We start from the raw sequence: 19,346 nt of genomic DNA on the forward strand, positions 1-19,346 counted from the left end.
GAGAATTGTTCATGAAAATGGAATACCAATATGACAATAAAACATAGTCTAGAGTCAATAGTGTTCAAGGTCACTGAAAACTGCACTGTATATCCTTACATACATACTATTTACATCACCGTCCGTATGGCCAGTTTACAGAGTAAAGCATAACATATATTCAGGACCATAATGCACTTAACCAAGAACAAACAAAAGCTAACAATGGCTGCTAACTTTACTATACCTGAGCACATTACGCCAGGTATGCCTTACTAATGGTACTTTATCAAGTGTCTCAGAGTAAGAACATTAATCTGGGGTCAGTTCATGTGTTTGACTCAATGTTATAACAGCTTAAACTGATCCCAGATCAGCACTCTTATGCTCTCTGAAAAATAAGCCACAGCAACAAAACCTTTGAATTAACGTGCACAATGGTCAATTAGTAGACTAGCATGTTTATTATACCAACTCAAGTTTTGCCAAATGTAACGTATTTAACTGAAATTTAACTTACTACATTTGACAAAAATACCAGCAGTTTTGGGGTAGTTACTCAAAAAATAATCTGTTACAAGTTACTAATAGCTTCTCTCAAACTGTAATGTGATTATGTTACTTATTACTTCCTGGAAAAAAGTAATCTCATTACTTATTACTTCTATGTTACTCTGTAAATCTGCTTGTGCCAGCTATGCAAAGGGAAAACCCAATAGTCCTTTTCAGTATTTTATTTAGAAAGAAATAGTCAATCAAAACCTGTAAACTATCCAGTAGAAACAATTTAGCCTCCAAATAAAATATTTCTATTAAAATGTAAAGCTCACAGAGCTGTTTGTGAATAAAAATGAACACGGTCTGTTTAGGTGAGGTCAGGGCTCTCTTTGCTTCAGCACAGGGATCGTTATCCATCAGTTTCATATTAGCGTAATCAGATGCTTTGACAGTTTGTTTAACACACTTCATGTGCTTGCGTTGTGCTACTCATATTCACAATCAAGAGTAATGCAGTCAGCTGATGCAGGTAGCATGCATGCGTGCAAATTATGTAGGACAGGAATGGATGATAAATCAAAAGAGATAGTTTATGATTTAAATGCATTAAGCATAATTTATTTTCTTCTCTTAAATATGTACAAGTACCAAAAGTAACGCAATTCTTAATAACTCAGTGACTGTAATGTGATTGTAAGAATTTAAACCGGAATGTGTTATACAGTAATCACATTACTGTAATGCATCACTTGCCATATTATCCCCAACACTGCAAATGAGAAACTGTAATGCACAACTTTTTCAGGCAAAATACCTAAATATAAGGTGTGATCTTACCCTGCCTTATCCATGTTTGACTTCCTAGTTGAGTGACTTTGTGTAGCTTTGGCCTTTTTTGTTAAAGATTCAAAGATTTCCACCTCTCTCTAGTGATGCACGACTGGGGTCTTCTGGAGTCAACTCCAACTCTTGTCTCTGGAATTGAAGGACTTGACTCTCCAATTCCGCTTAATTTTAACAAAGAGCGCCAGAGCCAGTAATACAGGGTATAGCAGAGAGATGTAGGCATCCTTAATGTAGTTTACCTAACTTTTGAATTGCTCCACATTATAGTATGATGACAATTCAAAGATTAATTCAAAGAAATATCAGGTAGCTTGACGAATGATTACAGCTGATTAATATTTTAGCACATCCTTAACATAAGCCTAAGTCGAAAAGTTGATTCCAAGCAAATGGGACTCTCAGAGTCACTGACCAAGTCACTTGCATCACGTGACCACAGAGTCATGTGACCACATGGGCTGGGGCCAAAGAATCAATTCTTTTCAAATCAATGCTCTATCACTACTTCTCTCTATCTGTCTCTCTCTGTCACTGAATAGCTTGACTTTACCAGAATGCTGTACTTCTGTGGATCAGAAATCATTTTCCCTGACATAGTTCTGAGTGAAATTTGGTATTAGGGAGGGTCTCTGAGCCAGCTGACCGTTTTCCTGCATGGTAACATAATAAAAAATTAGAAGACCTTTTAGAGGCAGACAAAAAGAATTTACATTTTGATGGAAGATTACAGGAAAACAAAATGTTGTCTTTAAATGATGAATAGTACTTAATGTGACCATTGATTTGATTTTAGGTAGACACAACTGAAGCCAGTGAGCCGGTATGATGCTTATCCCTAAAACCATGATCAGCTACAAGAAGATAAATAAATAAATGAATAAAAACATATACCCCGTATATTCTAACAGTGTGATATTTCACAAACACCAACACTCAACATAAAAATGAATTAAATGCACTCTAAATATACACATTTCCACAAAAAGTTGGAGTTTGGGAGGTTAAAAGGGATTTGTGCCAACATTCCATAAAACTAGTAGCTACACAAGTGCTATTTTTTGGTATGGATAGGTCAATTGTATTGATGTAATGTATTTTATTAAATTTAAAGCAAATCACAATGCATATTCCTTCTTGCACTATGACATATTTCTGAGCAAAACATGGTCTTAGGGATGGATGGCTGTTGAGCTAGGTGAGAGTTTCACTCAGTGATGGGTGGGTATGGTGGGAGGGGGAGGTGAAACATGATATTATTAAATATTATTTTCTCCCACCTGCTGGTGATATAATAAAAAATCAGAAGATATTTTAGGGACAGGAAAAAGTCACTACATCTTGATGGAAGATTATGGGAAACTTTGTGTCTTCTTAATTATATGAGTCGATGAATTGTGCTTAATATGACCAGGGACATGAACTAACAAAAAAGTTAATTGTAATTTCAGGTTGACTTTAAATCAAGTAAATTCAAACCAAAGTGATCAGGAACATAAGAATGAGGTACATGAAAGTTACGTTTGTACTAATCTTTGTAGAAAGGTAGATCTTCTAGAGCAAGGTTAAGCAGTTTTACTTTAGAGCAGGGGTGTTTAATCCTGGACCTGGAGATCTACCATCCTGAATAGTTCAGCTCCCACCCAAATCTGGCACACCTGATCCAGTAAATGAAGGCCTTCAAGGACATCTCCAGGGCGGTAGACCTCCAGGGCACCTCTGCTATACAAGAAACTTAACTCCAGTCCTGGAGAGTGGCAGTCTAGCACAGTTTGGTAATTGTTCGAATCCACCTAATTCACCCCATGTACTAATTACCAGGTTTAGTAGATTAGGGGTTGCATAGACTAGTCAATAAGGAATCCACTAGTTGGTGCTGAAAAACTGCAGCGAACAGCTTGGAGGAGAGAACAGAAATCATTTGCGTGTGGAAATACTACACAAGATTAAACCAATTTCACTGCAAGCTGTGTAAAATTCAAATACATGCTGGTAAGCTGGACTGGGTAAATTTCAAAGTGCTTCTTGGATAGCAAAGGACCACTTGACTGACAGGCACATTGACCAATCACAGGTGTGACATGCCTAAAACAAAAACAAACTGCCGTTGCATAAAATGGAGTAGCGGTCGGCAAATGCACAGCGACCTTACTACCTACAACAAGACCTGTTCTGCAGTACACATCTCAACCCTTCAAACTGTAGCATCTAGCCCTAATTAGCAAGTTACTAAGAAGATACTTTTCACAAACAGTAGAAGTTTATAGTCATGCAACCTCTAGTGGGCAGAGAAATCACCAAACTTTGTTAGACTACAGCCCTTTAGGACCAGAGCTGAGTAGGTCCTCCTGCTGCTTTACACTATAGAATGGATTAGTTACTATAATGGATGACATTGAAACTCTTTTGAAACACAGTGCACTTATGCCTAGCCCTCTTGGTACAGATGGTTGCCGTTGGCTAGGCTGAAGCTGGCCACTGTGTGGTTCTGCGTGCTCTTCAGAGAGCTCATGCGTGTGTTACCACGCACCACACTATGGGTGCGCCGCGACAGAGGAGGACAGCAGCAGCACAGCTGTTTGTTGAACTGCTTCTGGAAACTCTTGCTCAGCAGGTACAGGGCGAATGGGTTGACGCATGAGTTGGTGAAGGCCAGAATACGTGCAGTCACACTGGCGATGAAATGGCTCATGGAGGCGTCCACCACGGAGTAGTGGTAGGAGCGGTACAGGTAGATCACATGATTGGGCAGCCAGCAGACAGCGAAAAGGCCCACAAACACCAGCACCGTCTTAGCCAGGCGCTTCCTTGACTCGATCTGAAGGTACAGAGGGAAAAGAGGATGGTTTAAAAGTAGCTGTCCTTTGCAAGTGTAGAGCTTCATCTCATCAAATCTAGAGTGGGGGAGGAAAGACAAATATTTTATGCTTCCAATAGGCGACAGGGTTTCAATTCCACTCCTGGGGACCCCCTAGGGGTCTAATTTCAGGGTTGCCAGATTGTTTCTATAGTTTTCAGCCAAATAAATTGTTAAAATCCCATCAAAAAGCATGACAAACTGCACAAAAGGTAAACATTAAAACAGTCTAATAACCATAATACAGAATAATACAGATTTTAACCGACATGACATTAATAATAAGCTGGTACATTATCCGCTGACATCTTGCCTTCGAAAATTTGTAGATAAGTTGTCGCTAGACGGCAGTGTCAGTCTTTTAAAAAAATATTTATCATTGCTACGAAGAACTTAATTTTGGTATCCATGTCAAACATGTAAGAAACGCTTGGACAAAGAAACTACTGCAATTTCTAATGCAATTTCAAGAAAATGATTAAATTATTTGATTTGTATGAGTATCTTATTTCCATAACACATCAATGTTTTAATTAACTCTTTTTAACGTGTTAATGTGATCCATGATCCCATCCAATAAAAAGGCAAACTAATAACCTCTTTACTGCAAGCACATTCCTCATACACACTTTCAAAAACTGCCTCATTTTTTTTATAACTCGGTGACCATTGTTTGTGTTTAGAGAGAAAAGATAGAATTTGTCAAACACATGATGCAAACAGTCACACAGTATGGTCTCTTAACGTTTATGTCTCGCTGTTCTATTCAGTCTAACAGAGTAAATTCGGCATATACAGACTTTGATAGGAAAGGCCAACTCTTTTGCCTCTGTTTGGCTGGCCTTTCTGTCTCCACCCAAATTGGGAAAGCGGTTATGATTGTGTGTTTAAAAAGGGGCCTTTATCGCATAGTGTGGGTCTGGCAAGAATATACCAAAGCACAATGTTTAAAGTGACCAGTGACTTTGTGTCCAACTGCCACGGTGTCAGTAACACTTCTCTGTGTGAGCAGATCTTCCTTCACTGCCAGCTTGAGCTGGTTGTTCATTAGCGTGGCAGTGCATACTGTGGGTATACTGTTGGTAATTAGCGCCTCTCTTAGTAAATCTGCCCCTAATCAAATTCATGAAGGGCATGATAATTAGATCAGGAATGCTAGAGCAGGAACAACCTAAAACTGTTTAGGACTGCAGTGTAACCCAGTACTGGAGTTAAAAAGCCATGAAGTAGTCTATTAGTTACATTTCAGGTATGGTTTCACTTGCCAGTCTACACTGGCAGTAGACTTCAGTCAAAAGCTATGCATTCCTCTTCTGGATTGTTCTGGAATCTCATATTGATGCCTCATATTCAGTATTACAGATTTAAAAAAAAAAAAAATATGACAGATGTAATATTATGCATTAAATAAGAAGAACTCAGAGGTCAAGCATTAGCAATATCTTATGAGAAAAGCTCATCCATGTTTTTGACTGAGATTTAACAGTTCTCATATATGAAGCTTTAATTCACTGCACGCAAAAATAGCTTCATTTTGGTGAGGGTCATGCTACACTACCATTATATCACTGTTAAAATGTCACAACTGCATAGGCATAATAATATAACATCTATAATCTAAAGTCTATAATAATAACAGAATCAGCTCATAAGGTACTGTGCAAATGTCAGAGACCATCCTTCATTTAATTTCCAGCCAAAAATGGCCATGATGTACAATGTACTCATCTTTTAGTGTCAGACAAAAAACAGAAAACATATCTTTAAGAATCTTTTTTTTTTTTTTCAGTATTTAGTTTTTCTAACTTTTGCCACTATCACAGCTTCCATTCTGTTTGGGAGACATTTTCAGTTTCCCAAAGGAATCTGCAGGGATATTTTCCACATCTCTACAGTTCAGTCTTAGAGGTTTGTTGCATTTATTGCTTCTCACAATCCAAGTAATCCCAAACACAATCAGTGATGTTGAAGTCTGGACCATGTGGTGGTCAGTCCATTATTCTAAGAACCCTAGCAGCTTCTTTGTTAAATTTGCCTTTTTCTTTTTTGTCCTTATTTTTGTCTTTTTCTTTTGTAAAGGCTGACAGTTACACATACTTTCATAGTACTGAGTCTTCTCACAGTGGAAGAATCGAAAGAAACACCTGTGATTTTTTTCAGATTTGAATCAGAGTACTCCAAGTACTGTTTATCTGTTGGTGACCGTTTTAGTGGTCTAGCATTTCTGGCATGGTTTTTAGGAATGCCATTTTCTTTCTATGTATACATCTTGTAATAATTTTTAGTAGGTTTTGGAAACTGTGTTTTCCTTGGATTTTCTCCTTCCATATGCAAGTGGATTATTTTATAACTAATCCCTTCAGAAATATATACTGAAAAATGGATAACTTCTACTTAAAGGTTGTTTAAATAAATAAGGGGGGTCTCTGATATTTGCACATTACTGTGTGTACTTTTTGAACTAATAGCATTCACATAACTGAGCTTTCAGATAATGTCAATTAATGTCAATTATTACATGCATTTCAGATCACTAGTTAAATACAAATGGAGCGCAATGAAATGGAATGAACAACAACTCATTGTTCATCACATTATTAGCCTTTGTTACTAAATAAGCATTTTACTCAATTGTAGTGGATGCAGTCTAGCAGTTACAGTACCAAAAATGAGTCCAGGCAGTTTATATAATTTCCATTCAGGACTCATTATACTGCGTATTGTGTGATAACCAGGTGCCATCACTAGATTTTCATCAACACAGTATTAAGTGTCTATAATATAACTGTGCCCTTATGACTGCAGTGCATCCTTTAACATTTTTAGTTTAGATTGGTGACATCGACATGTTAAAATTGGTGACAGCATCGGTATGATAGTGATACAGTGGTGTTATAACCTTCATCTTGTTGTAATCTTGTTATCAGCATTATTTTTTGGTCATCAATACTACCTAGTGGTTTCTACAGAGAGGTAAAAGAAGTATTGAGACATGTTTGCTTTTGCTATTTAATGTATGTCCAGTGAATATGTTCACTTCAAATTTAAACATGTCTCTTGAGTTAAGTACATATTTATAAGCATAAACAAAAATTCTACTTAAGTCTGGGCATATTCAGCTGTTTTTAGTGTATTTTATTTAGATATATGCTATTTAGACTTAGCAATATTGTAATTCTAATAGCATTTCCCATTTGGAAGTCCACTATTTGTCCTCACATCACCTCCTTGAATCCACATTCACTGCTGAATCATCTAGACAGTCTGGGGCTTGACTTCACACCTAACCACAGTGCCTTTGTTAGAGCTGTATAAAAGCTCATGCTTGTTGCTCAATCACCAGAGAACATTCTGTTCTGTAGCATCAGGGTCAGACTGTTCCACTACGATGGCCATCCATATTTGCAAATAAACCACACTGTCATCAATCAATGAGAAATTGGGATCTAACAAAAAAGTTTTTAGATATATTACATAAAAAAATCTGGATATTAATGCAGCAAAAAGTGTTCTTGAGCAAATTGCATCTGGTGTCATTACAAAAGGTCACTGGTTGGGAAAAACTTCATGCAACAAGTAGCAATCATGATGAAACTGAGGGCGGTCCTAAAGTTCTAAGAGACAACATTATAAACCAACACTTGAATGGAAAAAGCCATAAAAAAGAGCCATGGCAAGGACCCTAGAACATCCCTGCCAGTGCAACTGGTTCTATAATGTGCGAGTGGAAAGTTCATGGAACACAATCACGCTCCGAAAGGCAATATTTCACAAAATGCTCTCAGGCTAATGACAATTATGGTAAGAGAGAAGCCAACAGTCACTTGAAAAGCGTTCCAGACAATCTGAATATGACAGGAACAACAGTTACACAGAAAACAATAAGCAGTGAACTACACTGCCATGCCAGTGCTGAAAAAAGAAGCACAGAGATGTGCATCTAAAATTTGCACACAAACATTTGGGCAAATCTAAACTTTTTGGAACCAATGTTCTCTGGTCAGACGAAACAAAAAACTGAACTCAGAACTCATGTTTGGACAAAGAAGGTTACATGTATGATCCCAAGAACATCACGCCCACAGTGAAGTACAAAGATCATGAAATGGGGCTGCTTCTCTGCAAATGGTATGAAAGCATTACATGACATTGAAGAAAACATAAACAGAGCGATGTAATGGGACAAATTAGAGGAGAACATGGTGGCTCAATACTTCTTTCCCTGTCAAATTTTTTAAACATATCTTTTGAACGACCAGCATATTGGACATCTGTTTTTTTTTATTTTGTCATAAACAAAATCTAACATGGCAGCTTATAAGATAGACACTTACTGCCTCCTAGACCACATGACACATGGTTTCTAAATATTTCTCTATTTATTCTGTATATAATACAGTAGACTCATGCCCTCCAAAACTGTTATTTAAGATTTTTATTCTGTTAAAAGTAGAATTTTATGTTTATTTAGGGATCACAGTAGGTGATGGAGTGACAGTTTTGCTAATTTCAATGTATTTCACTAACACTGGCAATTTGGAATTGACACAAATCTGCGCAATTTTGAACATATGAACACAGTGGACATAGTTATCAGTGGTGAAGGTGGTGATTCAGCTGCATCGATTTTGGAAGGTTTGAATCGATTATTTTTTATAATAATTCTAAACCTATTCCAAATACAAAAAGCTAAGTTTATTGTCTTTAATGTCTATATTCCACTACTGTGTACATTTCTGCATTCAATGTATTACAACGTTGAATTCTGAATCGAGGTGAGATTTCATAATTTGTTGAATCATTTTTAAAATTTTTGTCTTGAATGAATTGAATCAATCTAAAGTCAGCGATTTACACACCTTGTATGAACTGAGATCAAGATCAAGAATTTGTGTCCAATATCACCTTACGCTTATCTCAATGACGCATGCAGGCCTTTTCAAACTAGGGTGTATTTACAGCCAGATCGCATAAAGACTAAACTATTCATAGGCAGACCACACAGAGCGCTTAAATGTATAATTACGGCTGAATATTTGCAGAACTCCTTACAGCTTGGTAATTAGACACATGATTCTTTTCACATGCACAGTGTGGGTGAGCAGATTAGGGATATTATATTCAGATGCAACTTCAGATTTCATTGTTGTGGGTCTCAGGGTTCCGTTGGCAACAGCTTTTGCTAATCTCTACATCATAGTTCTTTTTGTCAAAGTTGGGTGTTCTGAACACCTGCTGTATGCATGCATTGTAATAACTGTCAAGCTGAGCTGCTGTTGCATAACTGTTGTAGCTATCACTTCAGTATTCTGGGCACTCCAGCCAGTATGTATTTTTTTGCTCATTTTCAGCTCTCAACACACCTGGCTGTAGGTGGAAGGTTGTAGACTGAAGATGTATTGTTTTGCCTTGAACCAATATAAAAACACAAAAAAGGACTTCTAGTTATTGTTATTACTGATGTCAAGGTTAACAAAACATTTCAATGCCTTGAAGAATTTGAAGCACCTCACCTGTCTCCTAATGGCTATGTTCCCCTCCACAGGCATGTTAGTCGCACTCCGAATCAGACTCCTGGCGATGAAGAAGTAGTACACAGAGATGATGAAGAGAGGAATGACATAGAAAATAAGGAAGGAGGCCATGGAGTGGATTTTGGGGTGGAGATCCTCCCCATGAGGGAATGGAGCACATGTTATGAAGGTTTCATTGGTGCCTGAGATGTGGAAAGGGTGCAGGTCAGAGAAGATGGCTTCTGGGATGGCCAGGACCATGGACAAGAGCCAGATTGCAGAAGCCCTCAAGCAGATCCGGGCTGTGGCAAGGGACATTGGGATGTCCATGGGTTTCACAATGGCTTTATATCTGTAAGAGAAAGAAAAGAAATTCTTCATTACCAAAGGTGCGCAGGAATCTTTCAAAATACAATAAGTATAGATGCTCAAGTTCCTTGAGCTGCACTGCACTGCACTGTCTGGGTTTCAGTCTCATTTGAGTAGCTGACAGCAGTTTGTGAGAGGTAATGGGATGCAATCAGCCCCAACCACTGTCACCAATGGTGTTCTATAGGGATCAGTAATCGAGTCTTTTTTTTTTTTGTATCTATATGCTCCCACTCGGTCACATTATTCATCAGCATGGCTTGAGCTATCTTCTATATGCTGATGGTACATTTGCACAAAGCCAGATATTCCTTCCATTTTGAATACACTTTTTAATACATTGTTTGAGGGATATTAGAACCTAGTTGTGCAGTAGTTTCCTTAAACTAAATTCTGTTAAAACTGATGTAATTCTTATTAGCCCCAGGTCACAAGATAAGCACAAGATACTACTTCTTACTTATAAGGCTCTACATGACACTGCTGCTGACTACATATCTGAAAAAGTATCTCTTTACTGTCCATCTTGCTTGCTCCCCCATTCAGCTAGGTCTGAATTGCTAGTTGCACCCAAGACCAGGCTTTGTTCTATGGGAGATGCTTTCTCTTCTGCTGCTCCATACCTGTGGAGTCAGCTCACTGATAGCATCCGAGCAGCAGATTGTTTTAAGTCTTTTAAACGTCTTGGTAAAATGTATATTTTTAGGGAGGCATGTTGTTCTTCTAAAGTTGATTTATCTGTCTATATATTTTTTTTACATAGATGTCTATACTTGACTTTATTTTGTATGTGTTTTATGGATGTGTGTAAAGCACTTCAAGCTCTTGGAGAAGGCACTATACAGTTGGGTGCAAAAGTTTTGGCTTAATTACATTTTTATCTTTGAAGTGAAAACAAATAAACATAACCTCTGCAGCAAACAAAAATTTTATAATTTTTTAACTAAATGTTAACATAAGACTATATTTGATTATAAAATAGCAATTGTGGCATGTGCAAAAGTTTTGAAACCCAACTATGTCACTTAGTAATACAGGTTTTGGCAGATTTCACAGCTTGCGAACAATTTTTGTAGCCAGCTAGAGTCTTTCTGTTCTTGTTTTTAGGAATTTTCACCCACTCTTCCTTGCAGCGCTTCTAGTTCTTTGATATTTTAGAGCTGTCTTGCATGCACAGCATTTTTTAAATCTACCTGCTGATTTACAATGATGTTCAAGTCAGGATATTGTGAGGGCCATTCCAAAAGTTTCAGCTTGCATTTCTTGAAATAGTTCATGGTGGATTTTGAGGAACGTTTTGGGTCACTGTCCTGTCGTAGAGGCCAGCTTTTCAGCTTCAGTTTCTTGACTGTCTGTGTCGCATTTGCTTCCAGAATTTGCTCACATTTACTGGCATCTATTCTTCCATCTACCCTTGTTTCATGTGTCACTGGCTGCCACACAACCCCAAAGCATAATAGATCCACCTCATGCTTAACAGTTGGCAAGGTGTTTTCTTCATCAAATGATGCTCCTTTTTTTCTCCAAACATACCTTTGGTGATCGTGGCTAAAAAATTTAAATTTTTATTTCATCAGTCCACAGCACTTGTTTCCAGCATTCATTTGGCTTATCTGGGTGTTGTTTTTGCATACTTTAGATTTTGACTTTCATGATGAGGTTCCACGTAAGGTTTTATGGCCTCCCCCTGCTTTTATCTTCTCTCCTGCTTTGTATGCACAAATTAGCTGCATTTTCATAACTGCAGCCAACTACTTAGAGAAGCCCATGGTCGTTGTGTGCTAACACAAAGTTTGAAGAGTCAGAGAATTTATTATGCACTGAAATTGTCTTCAGCCATTTCCTAATAACAATTCTTGACCTGCCTGAATAGTCTGAACAGTTAAGGCCTGACAAGCTAAATTTTGAGAACTTGGAATGGTTTCCAGACCTTTGCACCCACCACGATTACTTTTTTTTTATATTTTTAAAGTATTCAAATATAAAGTAACTGTACATTGACATTTGCAGAAAAAAAAAATCAAAAATAGTTTGTTGCTGACATTGTATTTACTTCTTTTTACTTCAAATATCAACCAAATATGTAATTGGTGGGGTGCCCAAACTTTTGCAAACAACTGTATACAAAGAAAATGTATTATTATTTTTGTTACAACATTTTGTAATGCACTCTTTAAAATAAAGGATGCTGTTTGCTCTTTGAAGCAAAACCATAAACGAGCGACTTTTGGTTTTAAAGAACCCTTTAACTGAATGGTTGGCTTTGGTTGCAAAGTTTTTCAGGTTCTTCTATGGCATTGCTCCAAAGATCCCTTTCTTGGCACCTTTGCTTTTAATAGTGTAGTTTTGGACTGTTCAAACTTCCATCATCATCATCACTTTTATTTATATAACGCCTTTCCCATGCTCAAGGACACTTAACAATCAAAGAACATCAACACATTAAACATCAATACATTAAACAAGAGGACAATACAGGAAAATATTCAAGTATAAATGGGACAATGATAACACAGTGAAAACAAGTAAGTCTTTAACAGAGATTTAAATGAAGACAGAGAGGTTGCATCCCGAATAGACTGAGGGAGAGTATTCCATAATTTGGGAGCTACTACATTAAATGATCAACCACCCATAGAAGTCAATTTAAACCTTGGAACATGAAGAAGGCCTAAATTTTGTGACTTTAAAGTATGGGATGGGACATATAGATGAAGAACCTCTGCCAAGTATTGAGGAGCCAGACCATGCAAAGCTTTATATGTTATAAGGAGAACCTTGTACTGAACACAGAATGTAATGGGCAACCAGTGAAGACTCACAGGGGTGATGTGGTCATTCTTTTTTGAAAAGGTGACGGTCCTAGCAGCGGCATTTTGAACATACTGTTCCCAGTATATTTCTTTTCATTTCTCAGTATTTGCATATTCATCTCTATATGTGCTTCATAAATTTAATAAGCATGAAGCACTTTGTTGGAAATGAACTCACATTTTAAAAGAATTCCACATCAATAAATCTTGGCAAAAAGCTAAATCAGAATGTCATTTTGTAAAATAATCTAGTCACAGCTTCACAAAAGCCACATTAATGCTTCCAATAAGACATGGTAACTCAAAGTACCCTTGTACGTGCTCTACTTGCACCTTGGCAAAGCAAAACTATCTTCTCTCTTCATGAGAGCCATCTGTCCTGTTTCAAAATCTCATCATTACACACATTTCTTAGAGAAAATGGCTTTTCAAGTGTCTCTTCTGAACAAAGTGGGTGAGAAAGCTCTTGTCACTTTTATGATTTCTATTTTTGGAATTCTTACTGGGTATTTTATTTCTGATTAGTTTTTTCTATCTACTGACTAAGTATATTTTTGTAAAGCTTGCCCTGTTGCTCTCTCTTGACTCTTGCTGCTCTATATCATCCATCCATCCATCCATCCATCCACCCATCCAACCAATCATAATTTTACATAGCAAAATCCCTAGAGTTGAAATTCACTCTCGTCATTTGTGTCCAGCTGGATTTAAGTAAACATTGTATGCGTTAATTAAATACTGTATTTTTAAATTGAAAATAGTTCTTCAAGGGTTCTTTGGTAAAGGGTGTGGTTACATATTGAACTGTGAATACTTAAAGAACCTTTCGAATCCATTAATGGCTCTTCACCATGATGGAAAATCTGTTGCATAGCCCCAAAGTGTTTTGTTGTTGGAAGTCAAAGAACATTTTTTCCCATTGCACCTGCCAATACCTTGTTGTTCTCTCCTGACGCCTTCACAGTGAAGAACAGATGTAAAACATTTTGGTGATTGATGCCAGGATAATTTATTCAGAATTGTAATTGTTTCTGCTCCTCTCTGCTCTACACATGAAAGGTTAGAACACTTTCAATCAGCCAGTTAATCATTTCACAATTTTCAAAATTGGCACCCAGTCATCATGTGACAAAGCTTCACAGTGGCAATCATGTCACAGCTTCTAAATGCGGTAATGTTAGGTTAATTTCCAGCTTCCCAGTCATACATCTGACTTTGGAACTAAACACATTCCATAAAAGAGCCAATGAAATAACCAGATTGTAAGACATAATCCAATCCAATTGGATAACTCTTGCCAAACTAGGCTCAGAATATTTACGAGAGCAATATCACACCAAATCCATGTTGTACGGTTTACTGTAATGTCTGCAGACATTAGCAGGAGAAGCCAAGCATGGCTGTTTTCCATCAAGTCACTGGATCATTCTGTTCGTTCCAGAAGACTGAGGGAACATGTACCTCAGCGACAGTCCACACAGCAAGCTCCCAGTGCTGAAGGAATGCCCCTGCAATTCCCTGTACTTAGTAAAAGAAAAGAAAACCTGTTTATTTGATACACACCTATAATACAAGCCAATGGACAGTTGTTTTAGCACCTGCTCAGTGGCTTCTATTATAAGTTTTCAGGTTTTCTATTTTTCAAGTACAGGGAAACACACTGACATTATTGTCAGTGGTAATGATCATATGCTTTTATTGCTGTTGTCACCAATCCTCGTATGTCCAAAATGGTAGCTTTACAGGAGAAGGAAAAACTTAAAATTTAAAATGAAGATAATGGAAAGCACTCTTTTTTTCTAAGTAATGTTTGAGCATTTTTTGCTTCATTCATTATCAAATTTTAACACATCATAAATGACAACTAGTATTTCCAAGGGTGAAGGTTTTATTCTGACAGTAACAATACGGATGTGGCGGGTAGAGATTAGGTTGAAAAATGCTGGACTATTCCTTTGACATCTGCAATGTTCACAGGTATCCGCTCAGTTCAGCTGGACCCATCTGAGCACAGTGAGAGAGAATTGAAAGCTGGGGAATGGACATTGAACGGTACTTATTGATCACAAAGAAAGAATGCAGAATATGACAGTTTTAGCCTTCTGTTACATATTTCATTTTATTGATCATGACTCACTGATTTCAGCTATTTTTACTATTTTCTCATTTTTGTGACATCCATCTATCCATCCATCCATCCATCCATCTATCCATCCAATCAAAATATTACACAGCTAAATCTCCAGTGTTGAAATTCAGGCTTAGAGTGGTCATTTGTGTGCAGCTGGATTTAAATGACCACCATAGGTGTTCATTTAACACTAAGTGTTACTAATTCAACAACATCAGTGTAATAGCAAAATCCTCACTGGTTAATTCAGTGTTTATCTGTGTCCAGCTGGATTTAAGTGATGATTGTAGGCATTAAATAAATACTGTATGTGTTAATTGGAAATTGGAAATTGGAAATTCTTCAGCAAAGTCAGTGGTTATCCACTGAACAGTGAGCACTCAAATACCCATCTGAATGCAAAAATCTTTTTTCTCTGCGATGGGCAACTTGTTATACGGCCTTAAAAAAGAGGTTCTTCAGGTGTTCTTCTTAGCAAAGACAACGGTTATACACAGAACCTCAAACACTCAAAGAACCATTTGAATGCATAGGTGGTTCTTCACTATGATGGAAAATATGTCGTATAGCTCCAAAAGGGTTTTGCAATTGTAAGTCAGAACACTTTTTGGTATGACACGGAACCCTTTTTTGCTTTGAAGAATGTTTTTAATACCAAAACAGGGTTCCACACTTGTTACATGCCAGAGAATTTTTTTTGGTACTATACACAAAAAATGTGGTCATTTTGCTGTGCATTTTCTCATTATACTGAAAAAATAAACGTGGTATTGAATTGACTTGAACGTGTAAATCAGTTCCACATGGATGAAATGTATTATCATTTTTATATTACTTACTTTTGGCTATAACTATGCTGATAAAATCTCGTTTATTCATGTGGAACCAGTGCACGCATTTGAACTGATTCAACTGAAAGCAATCCTGCAGAGCAGTTTTATAGTTGCAAATTCATTTTGTCCCTGGAGCTCTTTAAAGAGTTTTGGGAGCTCTGCCTGTCCTGTACCGAGACACAAACATGCATACAAGTCTCCCACCTGTCCGCCGCCAGCGCGGTGAGGGTGAACACAGACACCCCGACGGAAGTGAGCTGGATGAAGGGAATGAGCTTGCAGCCCACCCTGCCAAAGAGCCACTCGCTCGCCAGGATGCGGCAGGCGTCCACGGGCGCGCACGTCACCAGCAGCAGCACGTCGCCGAAAGCCAGGCTGGACATAAAGAGGTTGGGCACGTTGCGCATGGACTTGGCCGTGCAAAAGGTTCGGATGAGCGTCACGTTGCCCACGAGCCCCACGGCGATGATGAGCGCGTACACGGCGGCGATGAAGACGCCCGCGTGCCACACAGGTGACCCCGAGGGGTCCGGCACGCTCCTGCAGTCCCACGATTCATTGGACGTCAACTTCTCCTCATGGGTCGACACAAACGCTTCCTCTAAAGACATGTTTAGCTAGTGCTGGGACATTTTTTGTAGAAGTCGTTTGGTTCCTTTACGTCCTTTAGATACAAAAAAACTCGCTCAAGTACTTAAAACTCTACAGCGCGAAAATCCTCAAGTTCCTGGTAGGCTGCTTCTTACACATCTGTCCACAGTTCCTCACCTGAACGCAGAGAGAGCCAATGGGTGACGCGAGCCACTCTGTCTCACGTTTGAGCTTCAGCGTTGTTTTTCCTCATCCTTATTCCGGCAGACTCCGCCTCCTGCGCCGGGATTGGCCAGGAGTTCACACTAGCCGAACGTGGCGCAGGTGGCGATCGTGGAAAACGTCCACACATTGAATTATATTGATTGAAATGTGCGCAGAGTGTCCACATCTTTGAAAAACTGCTTCAGTGACATGGGGAAGCCCATTATTTTCTTTCGTTTTGTTTTGTTTTTTAGCAGTGTCTATTTGCGCTAGGTGAAAATAGCATTAATCACACAGTTAAGGGACTTGCCTTAACTAAGCCTGGTAAATCATGTGCCTTCAGAACACCAAAGAGCTTGTTTCTGCGTAAATTTTCATACTAAACAAAGAGAAGGCAGCATTGGGAGAATGCTATATTCAAAGGATAACTGGAGATGAAGGTTATTTAGTATTATGAAAAAATCCTTGCTGCTCCCCTGCCCACCCTGGGCACCCTGGGCAGGCAAAATTATTACACACCACATTCTAGTTCAGCTCCTCCTCCCCGGCAGGCACTACAGAACCCTACATACTAAGACTGCCATACACAGGAGCAGTTTCTGTCCTCATGCCATCACCCTCATAAATAGCTGACCACTAATATCATCTGCTGATCCATAGCTGCTCCTGTTGTTTTTTTTTCCCTCCAGATAGTTATTACACCCTGCTGCAGACCACTGTGCACCACAATGTCTTTCTTATACACAATGTAGATTACTGTGTTTGCACTACCACACACACTCATATTGCTTGCCCCTACATAATCTGTATGCTGCTTGTATATTGTGCATTGTCTGTATAAAACTTGTCCATAAATAGTCTGCATATTGCTCATATAACATAAATATTGTACATTGTGTATTGTGTGTAAATTAATTGTACATTGTTTGTATATTGCAATTAATTATTTAAAACAGAGACACCAACAGCTGGAACCAAATTCCTTGTGTGTGTCAACATACTTAGACAATAAATATAATTCTGATTCGGATAAACCAGAACATAAGTAAGAGTAATTTTTAGATGCTGCGCAATAAGTATTAAATAAATAAATATGTAAAATTCCAATCTAACAAAAACATCTGCTAAAGCTGAAACATTGCCTAGGACAGTGAAATGATTGGTATAGTGCAGTGGAAGGCACCACTGCCCTTCATGTTTAAGACTGGGGTTTGATTCCCCATCTGGACAATAGGGGAATATGCACACTATTTAAACAGTCATTGCTTTGGCATTACAATGTGGCAAATCAGGGTTTTTAAAAATTTGATTTAAGACAGTTTAAGTCGAGAGAGTACTTGTCATGTTTGTGAATTATTATAAACTCTCCACTATTGTTGTCTTAAATGATAAATAAAAAATGTTCAGTTACTCCTTCAAATTAGATTGGGTTGGGGCTTGGTATGAATGACCTCAAGTACAGCTTGGAAGAAAAGCAGAACAATTTTATTATTATTTCATAGGCTAATACAATGAATTAGTATTAAGAAATAGTGTAAAGTAGCATGTTCTGATGTAAGAGTAAACAGTATGATGTTACTATGAACACTAAGTGTGAATAGTAAAATCATGCTACTTACACTAAGTGTACATAGCAACATCATTCTGGTTGCACTTAGAGTAAATGGCATCTGCCATCTTTTTTTTCCCCCATAGAGAAAATATTGGAACTTTTTATTTGGACAGCTACCCTTTTACAGCTTTGCACAGATTAATAGCCTACAGTATCACTTTTATGATTGACAAAGAGAATGAAGCATTGATTTTAAAAAGGACAGGGCCATAGACTGTAACATTTAAATTTTATACTGATATGAAGGACAGCCTTGGACTAAGTGACATTTTCAAATGGGATATGTCATTACTAAATACTAATGCTAAATACAAAAGATGGATTGAGTGTACAAAAATCTACCCTGAAAAAATGATGCAAAATATGATTTATTAAGTACAATACGTCTATACTCCTAAATCTCTTCAAGTAGGCAAATACTGCTATTACTACTACTGTTATTGCTACTACTTCTACTATTATTACTACCACTACTACTACTATGATTACACCTGCTACTACTATTGCTACCACTACTACTATTGCTACTATTATTACTACTACTACTATGACTACTACTATTACTACTACTACAACTACTACTACTACTACTACTATTACTACTATTGTTACTACCACTACTACTATTACTACTGTTATTACTACTGCTACTACTATGACTACTACTATTACTACTACTACTACTATTACTACTATTATTACTACTACTGTTACTACTACTGTTACTGTTGTTGTGGCTTCTGTGCAATTTCCTGTTAAATATAACATCACTGTTAGTACTAGTGTGTTCATCCTGTTCCTTTATTACAGCTTCCAATCCTTTTCAGAAGGCTTGCTTTCTGTTTTCTGCAGGGCTATTTTTCCACACCTCCAAAGTTCAGTCTTCGAAGTTGGTTGCATGTTCTGCTTCTCATGATCCAAGTAAACACACATTCAATGATGTTGAGGGTCTGGGCTCTGGGGTGGTCACTCCATTGTTCTGAGAACATCAGCAACACCTTTGTTTGATTTGCAAAAGTTTCTTCTTTTTTGTCTATTTCCTTTCTTATTGACATCTACTCATCATCTCAAACCCACAGCGTGGAGTGGTCTTCTCACAGTGT

The 19,346-nt window shown here is 37.8% G+C and overlaps 1 protein-coding gene across 1 annotated transcript; it reads right to left on the reverse strand.

The window, feature by feature from the left end:
• Positions 1–3,748: 3,748 nt before the first annotated feature.
• On the reverse strand, positions 3,749–16,447 carry grpr (gastrin-releasing peptide receptor). Its single transcript, XM_036563160.1, has 3 exons — positions 16,041–16,447; positions 9,691–10,042; positions 3,749–4,138 (listed from the first exon to the last, which is right to left on the reverse strand). Exons 1-3 carry the CDS (start codon positions 16,445–16,447, stop codon positions 3,749–3,751), a joined length of 1,149 nt encoding a protein of 382 aa, XP_036419053.1.
• Positions 16,448–19,346: the final 2,899 nt, after the last annotated feature.

Source organism: Colossoma macropomum, unplaced genomic scaffold (genome assembly GCF_904425465.1).
Source record: "Colossoma macropomum unplaced genomic scaffold, Colossoma_macropomum, whole genome shotgun sequence".
In the NCBI taxonomy this organism is placed as follows: Eukaryota; Metazoa; Chordata; class Actinopteri; order Characiformes; family Serrasalmidae; genus Colossoma; species Colossoma macropomum.

Bases quoted from the DNA above. Each gene is read 5' to 3' on its own strand.
- grpr (XM_036563160.1), bottom strand. From the start codon at position 16,447: ATGTCTTTAGAGGAAGCGTTTGTGTCGACCCATGAGGAGAAGTTGACG. The intron at 10,043-16,040 runs GTGGGAGACTTG...TTTCTCTTACAG, and splicing joins ACCGCGCTGGCGGCGGACAG to ATATAAAGCCATTGTGAAAC. The intron at 4,139-9,690 runs GTGAGGTGCTTC...CTGTACCTTCAG, and splicing joins ACATAGCCATTAGGAGACAG to ATCGAGTCAAGGAAGCGCCT.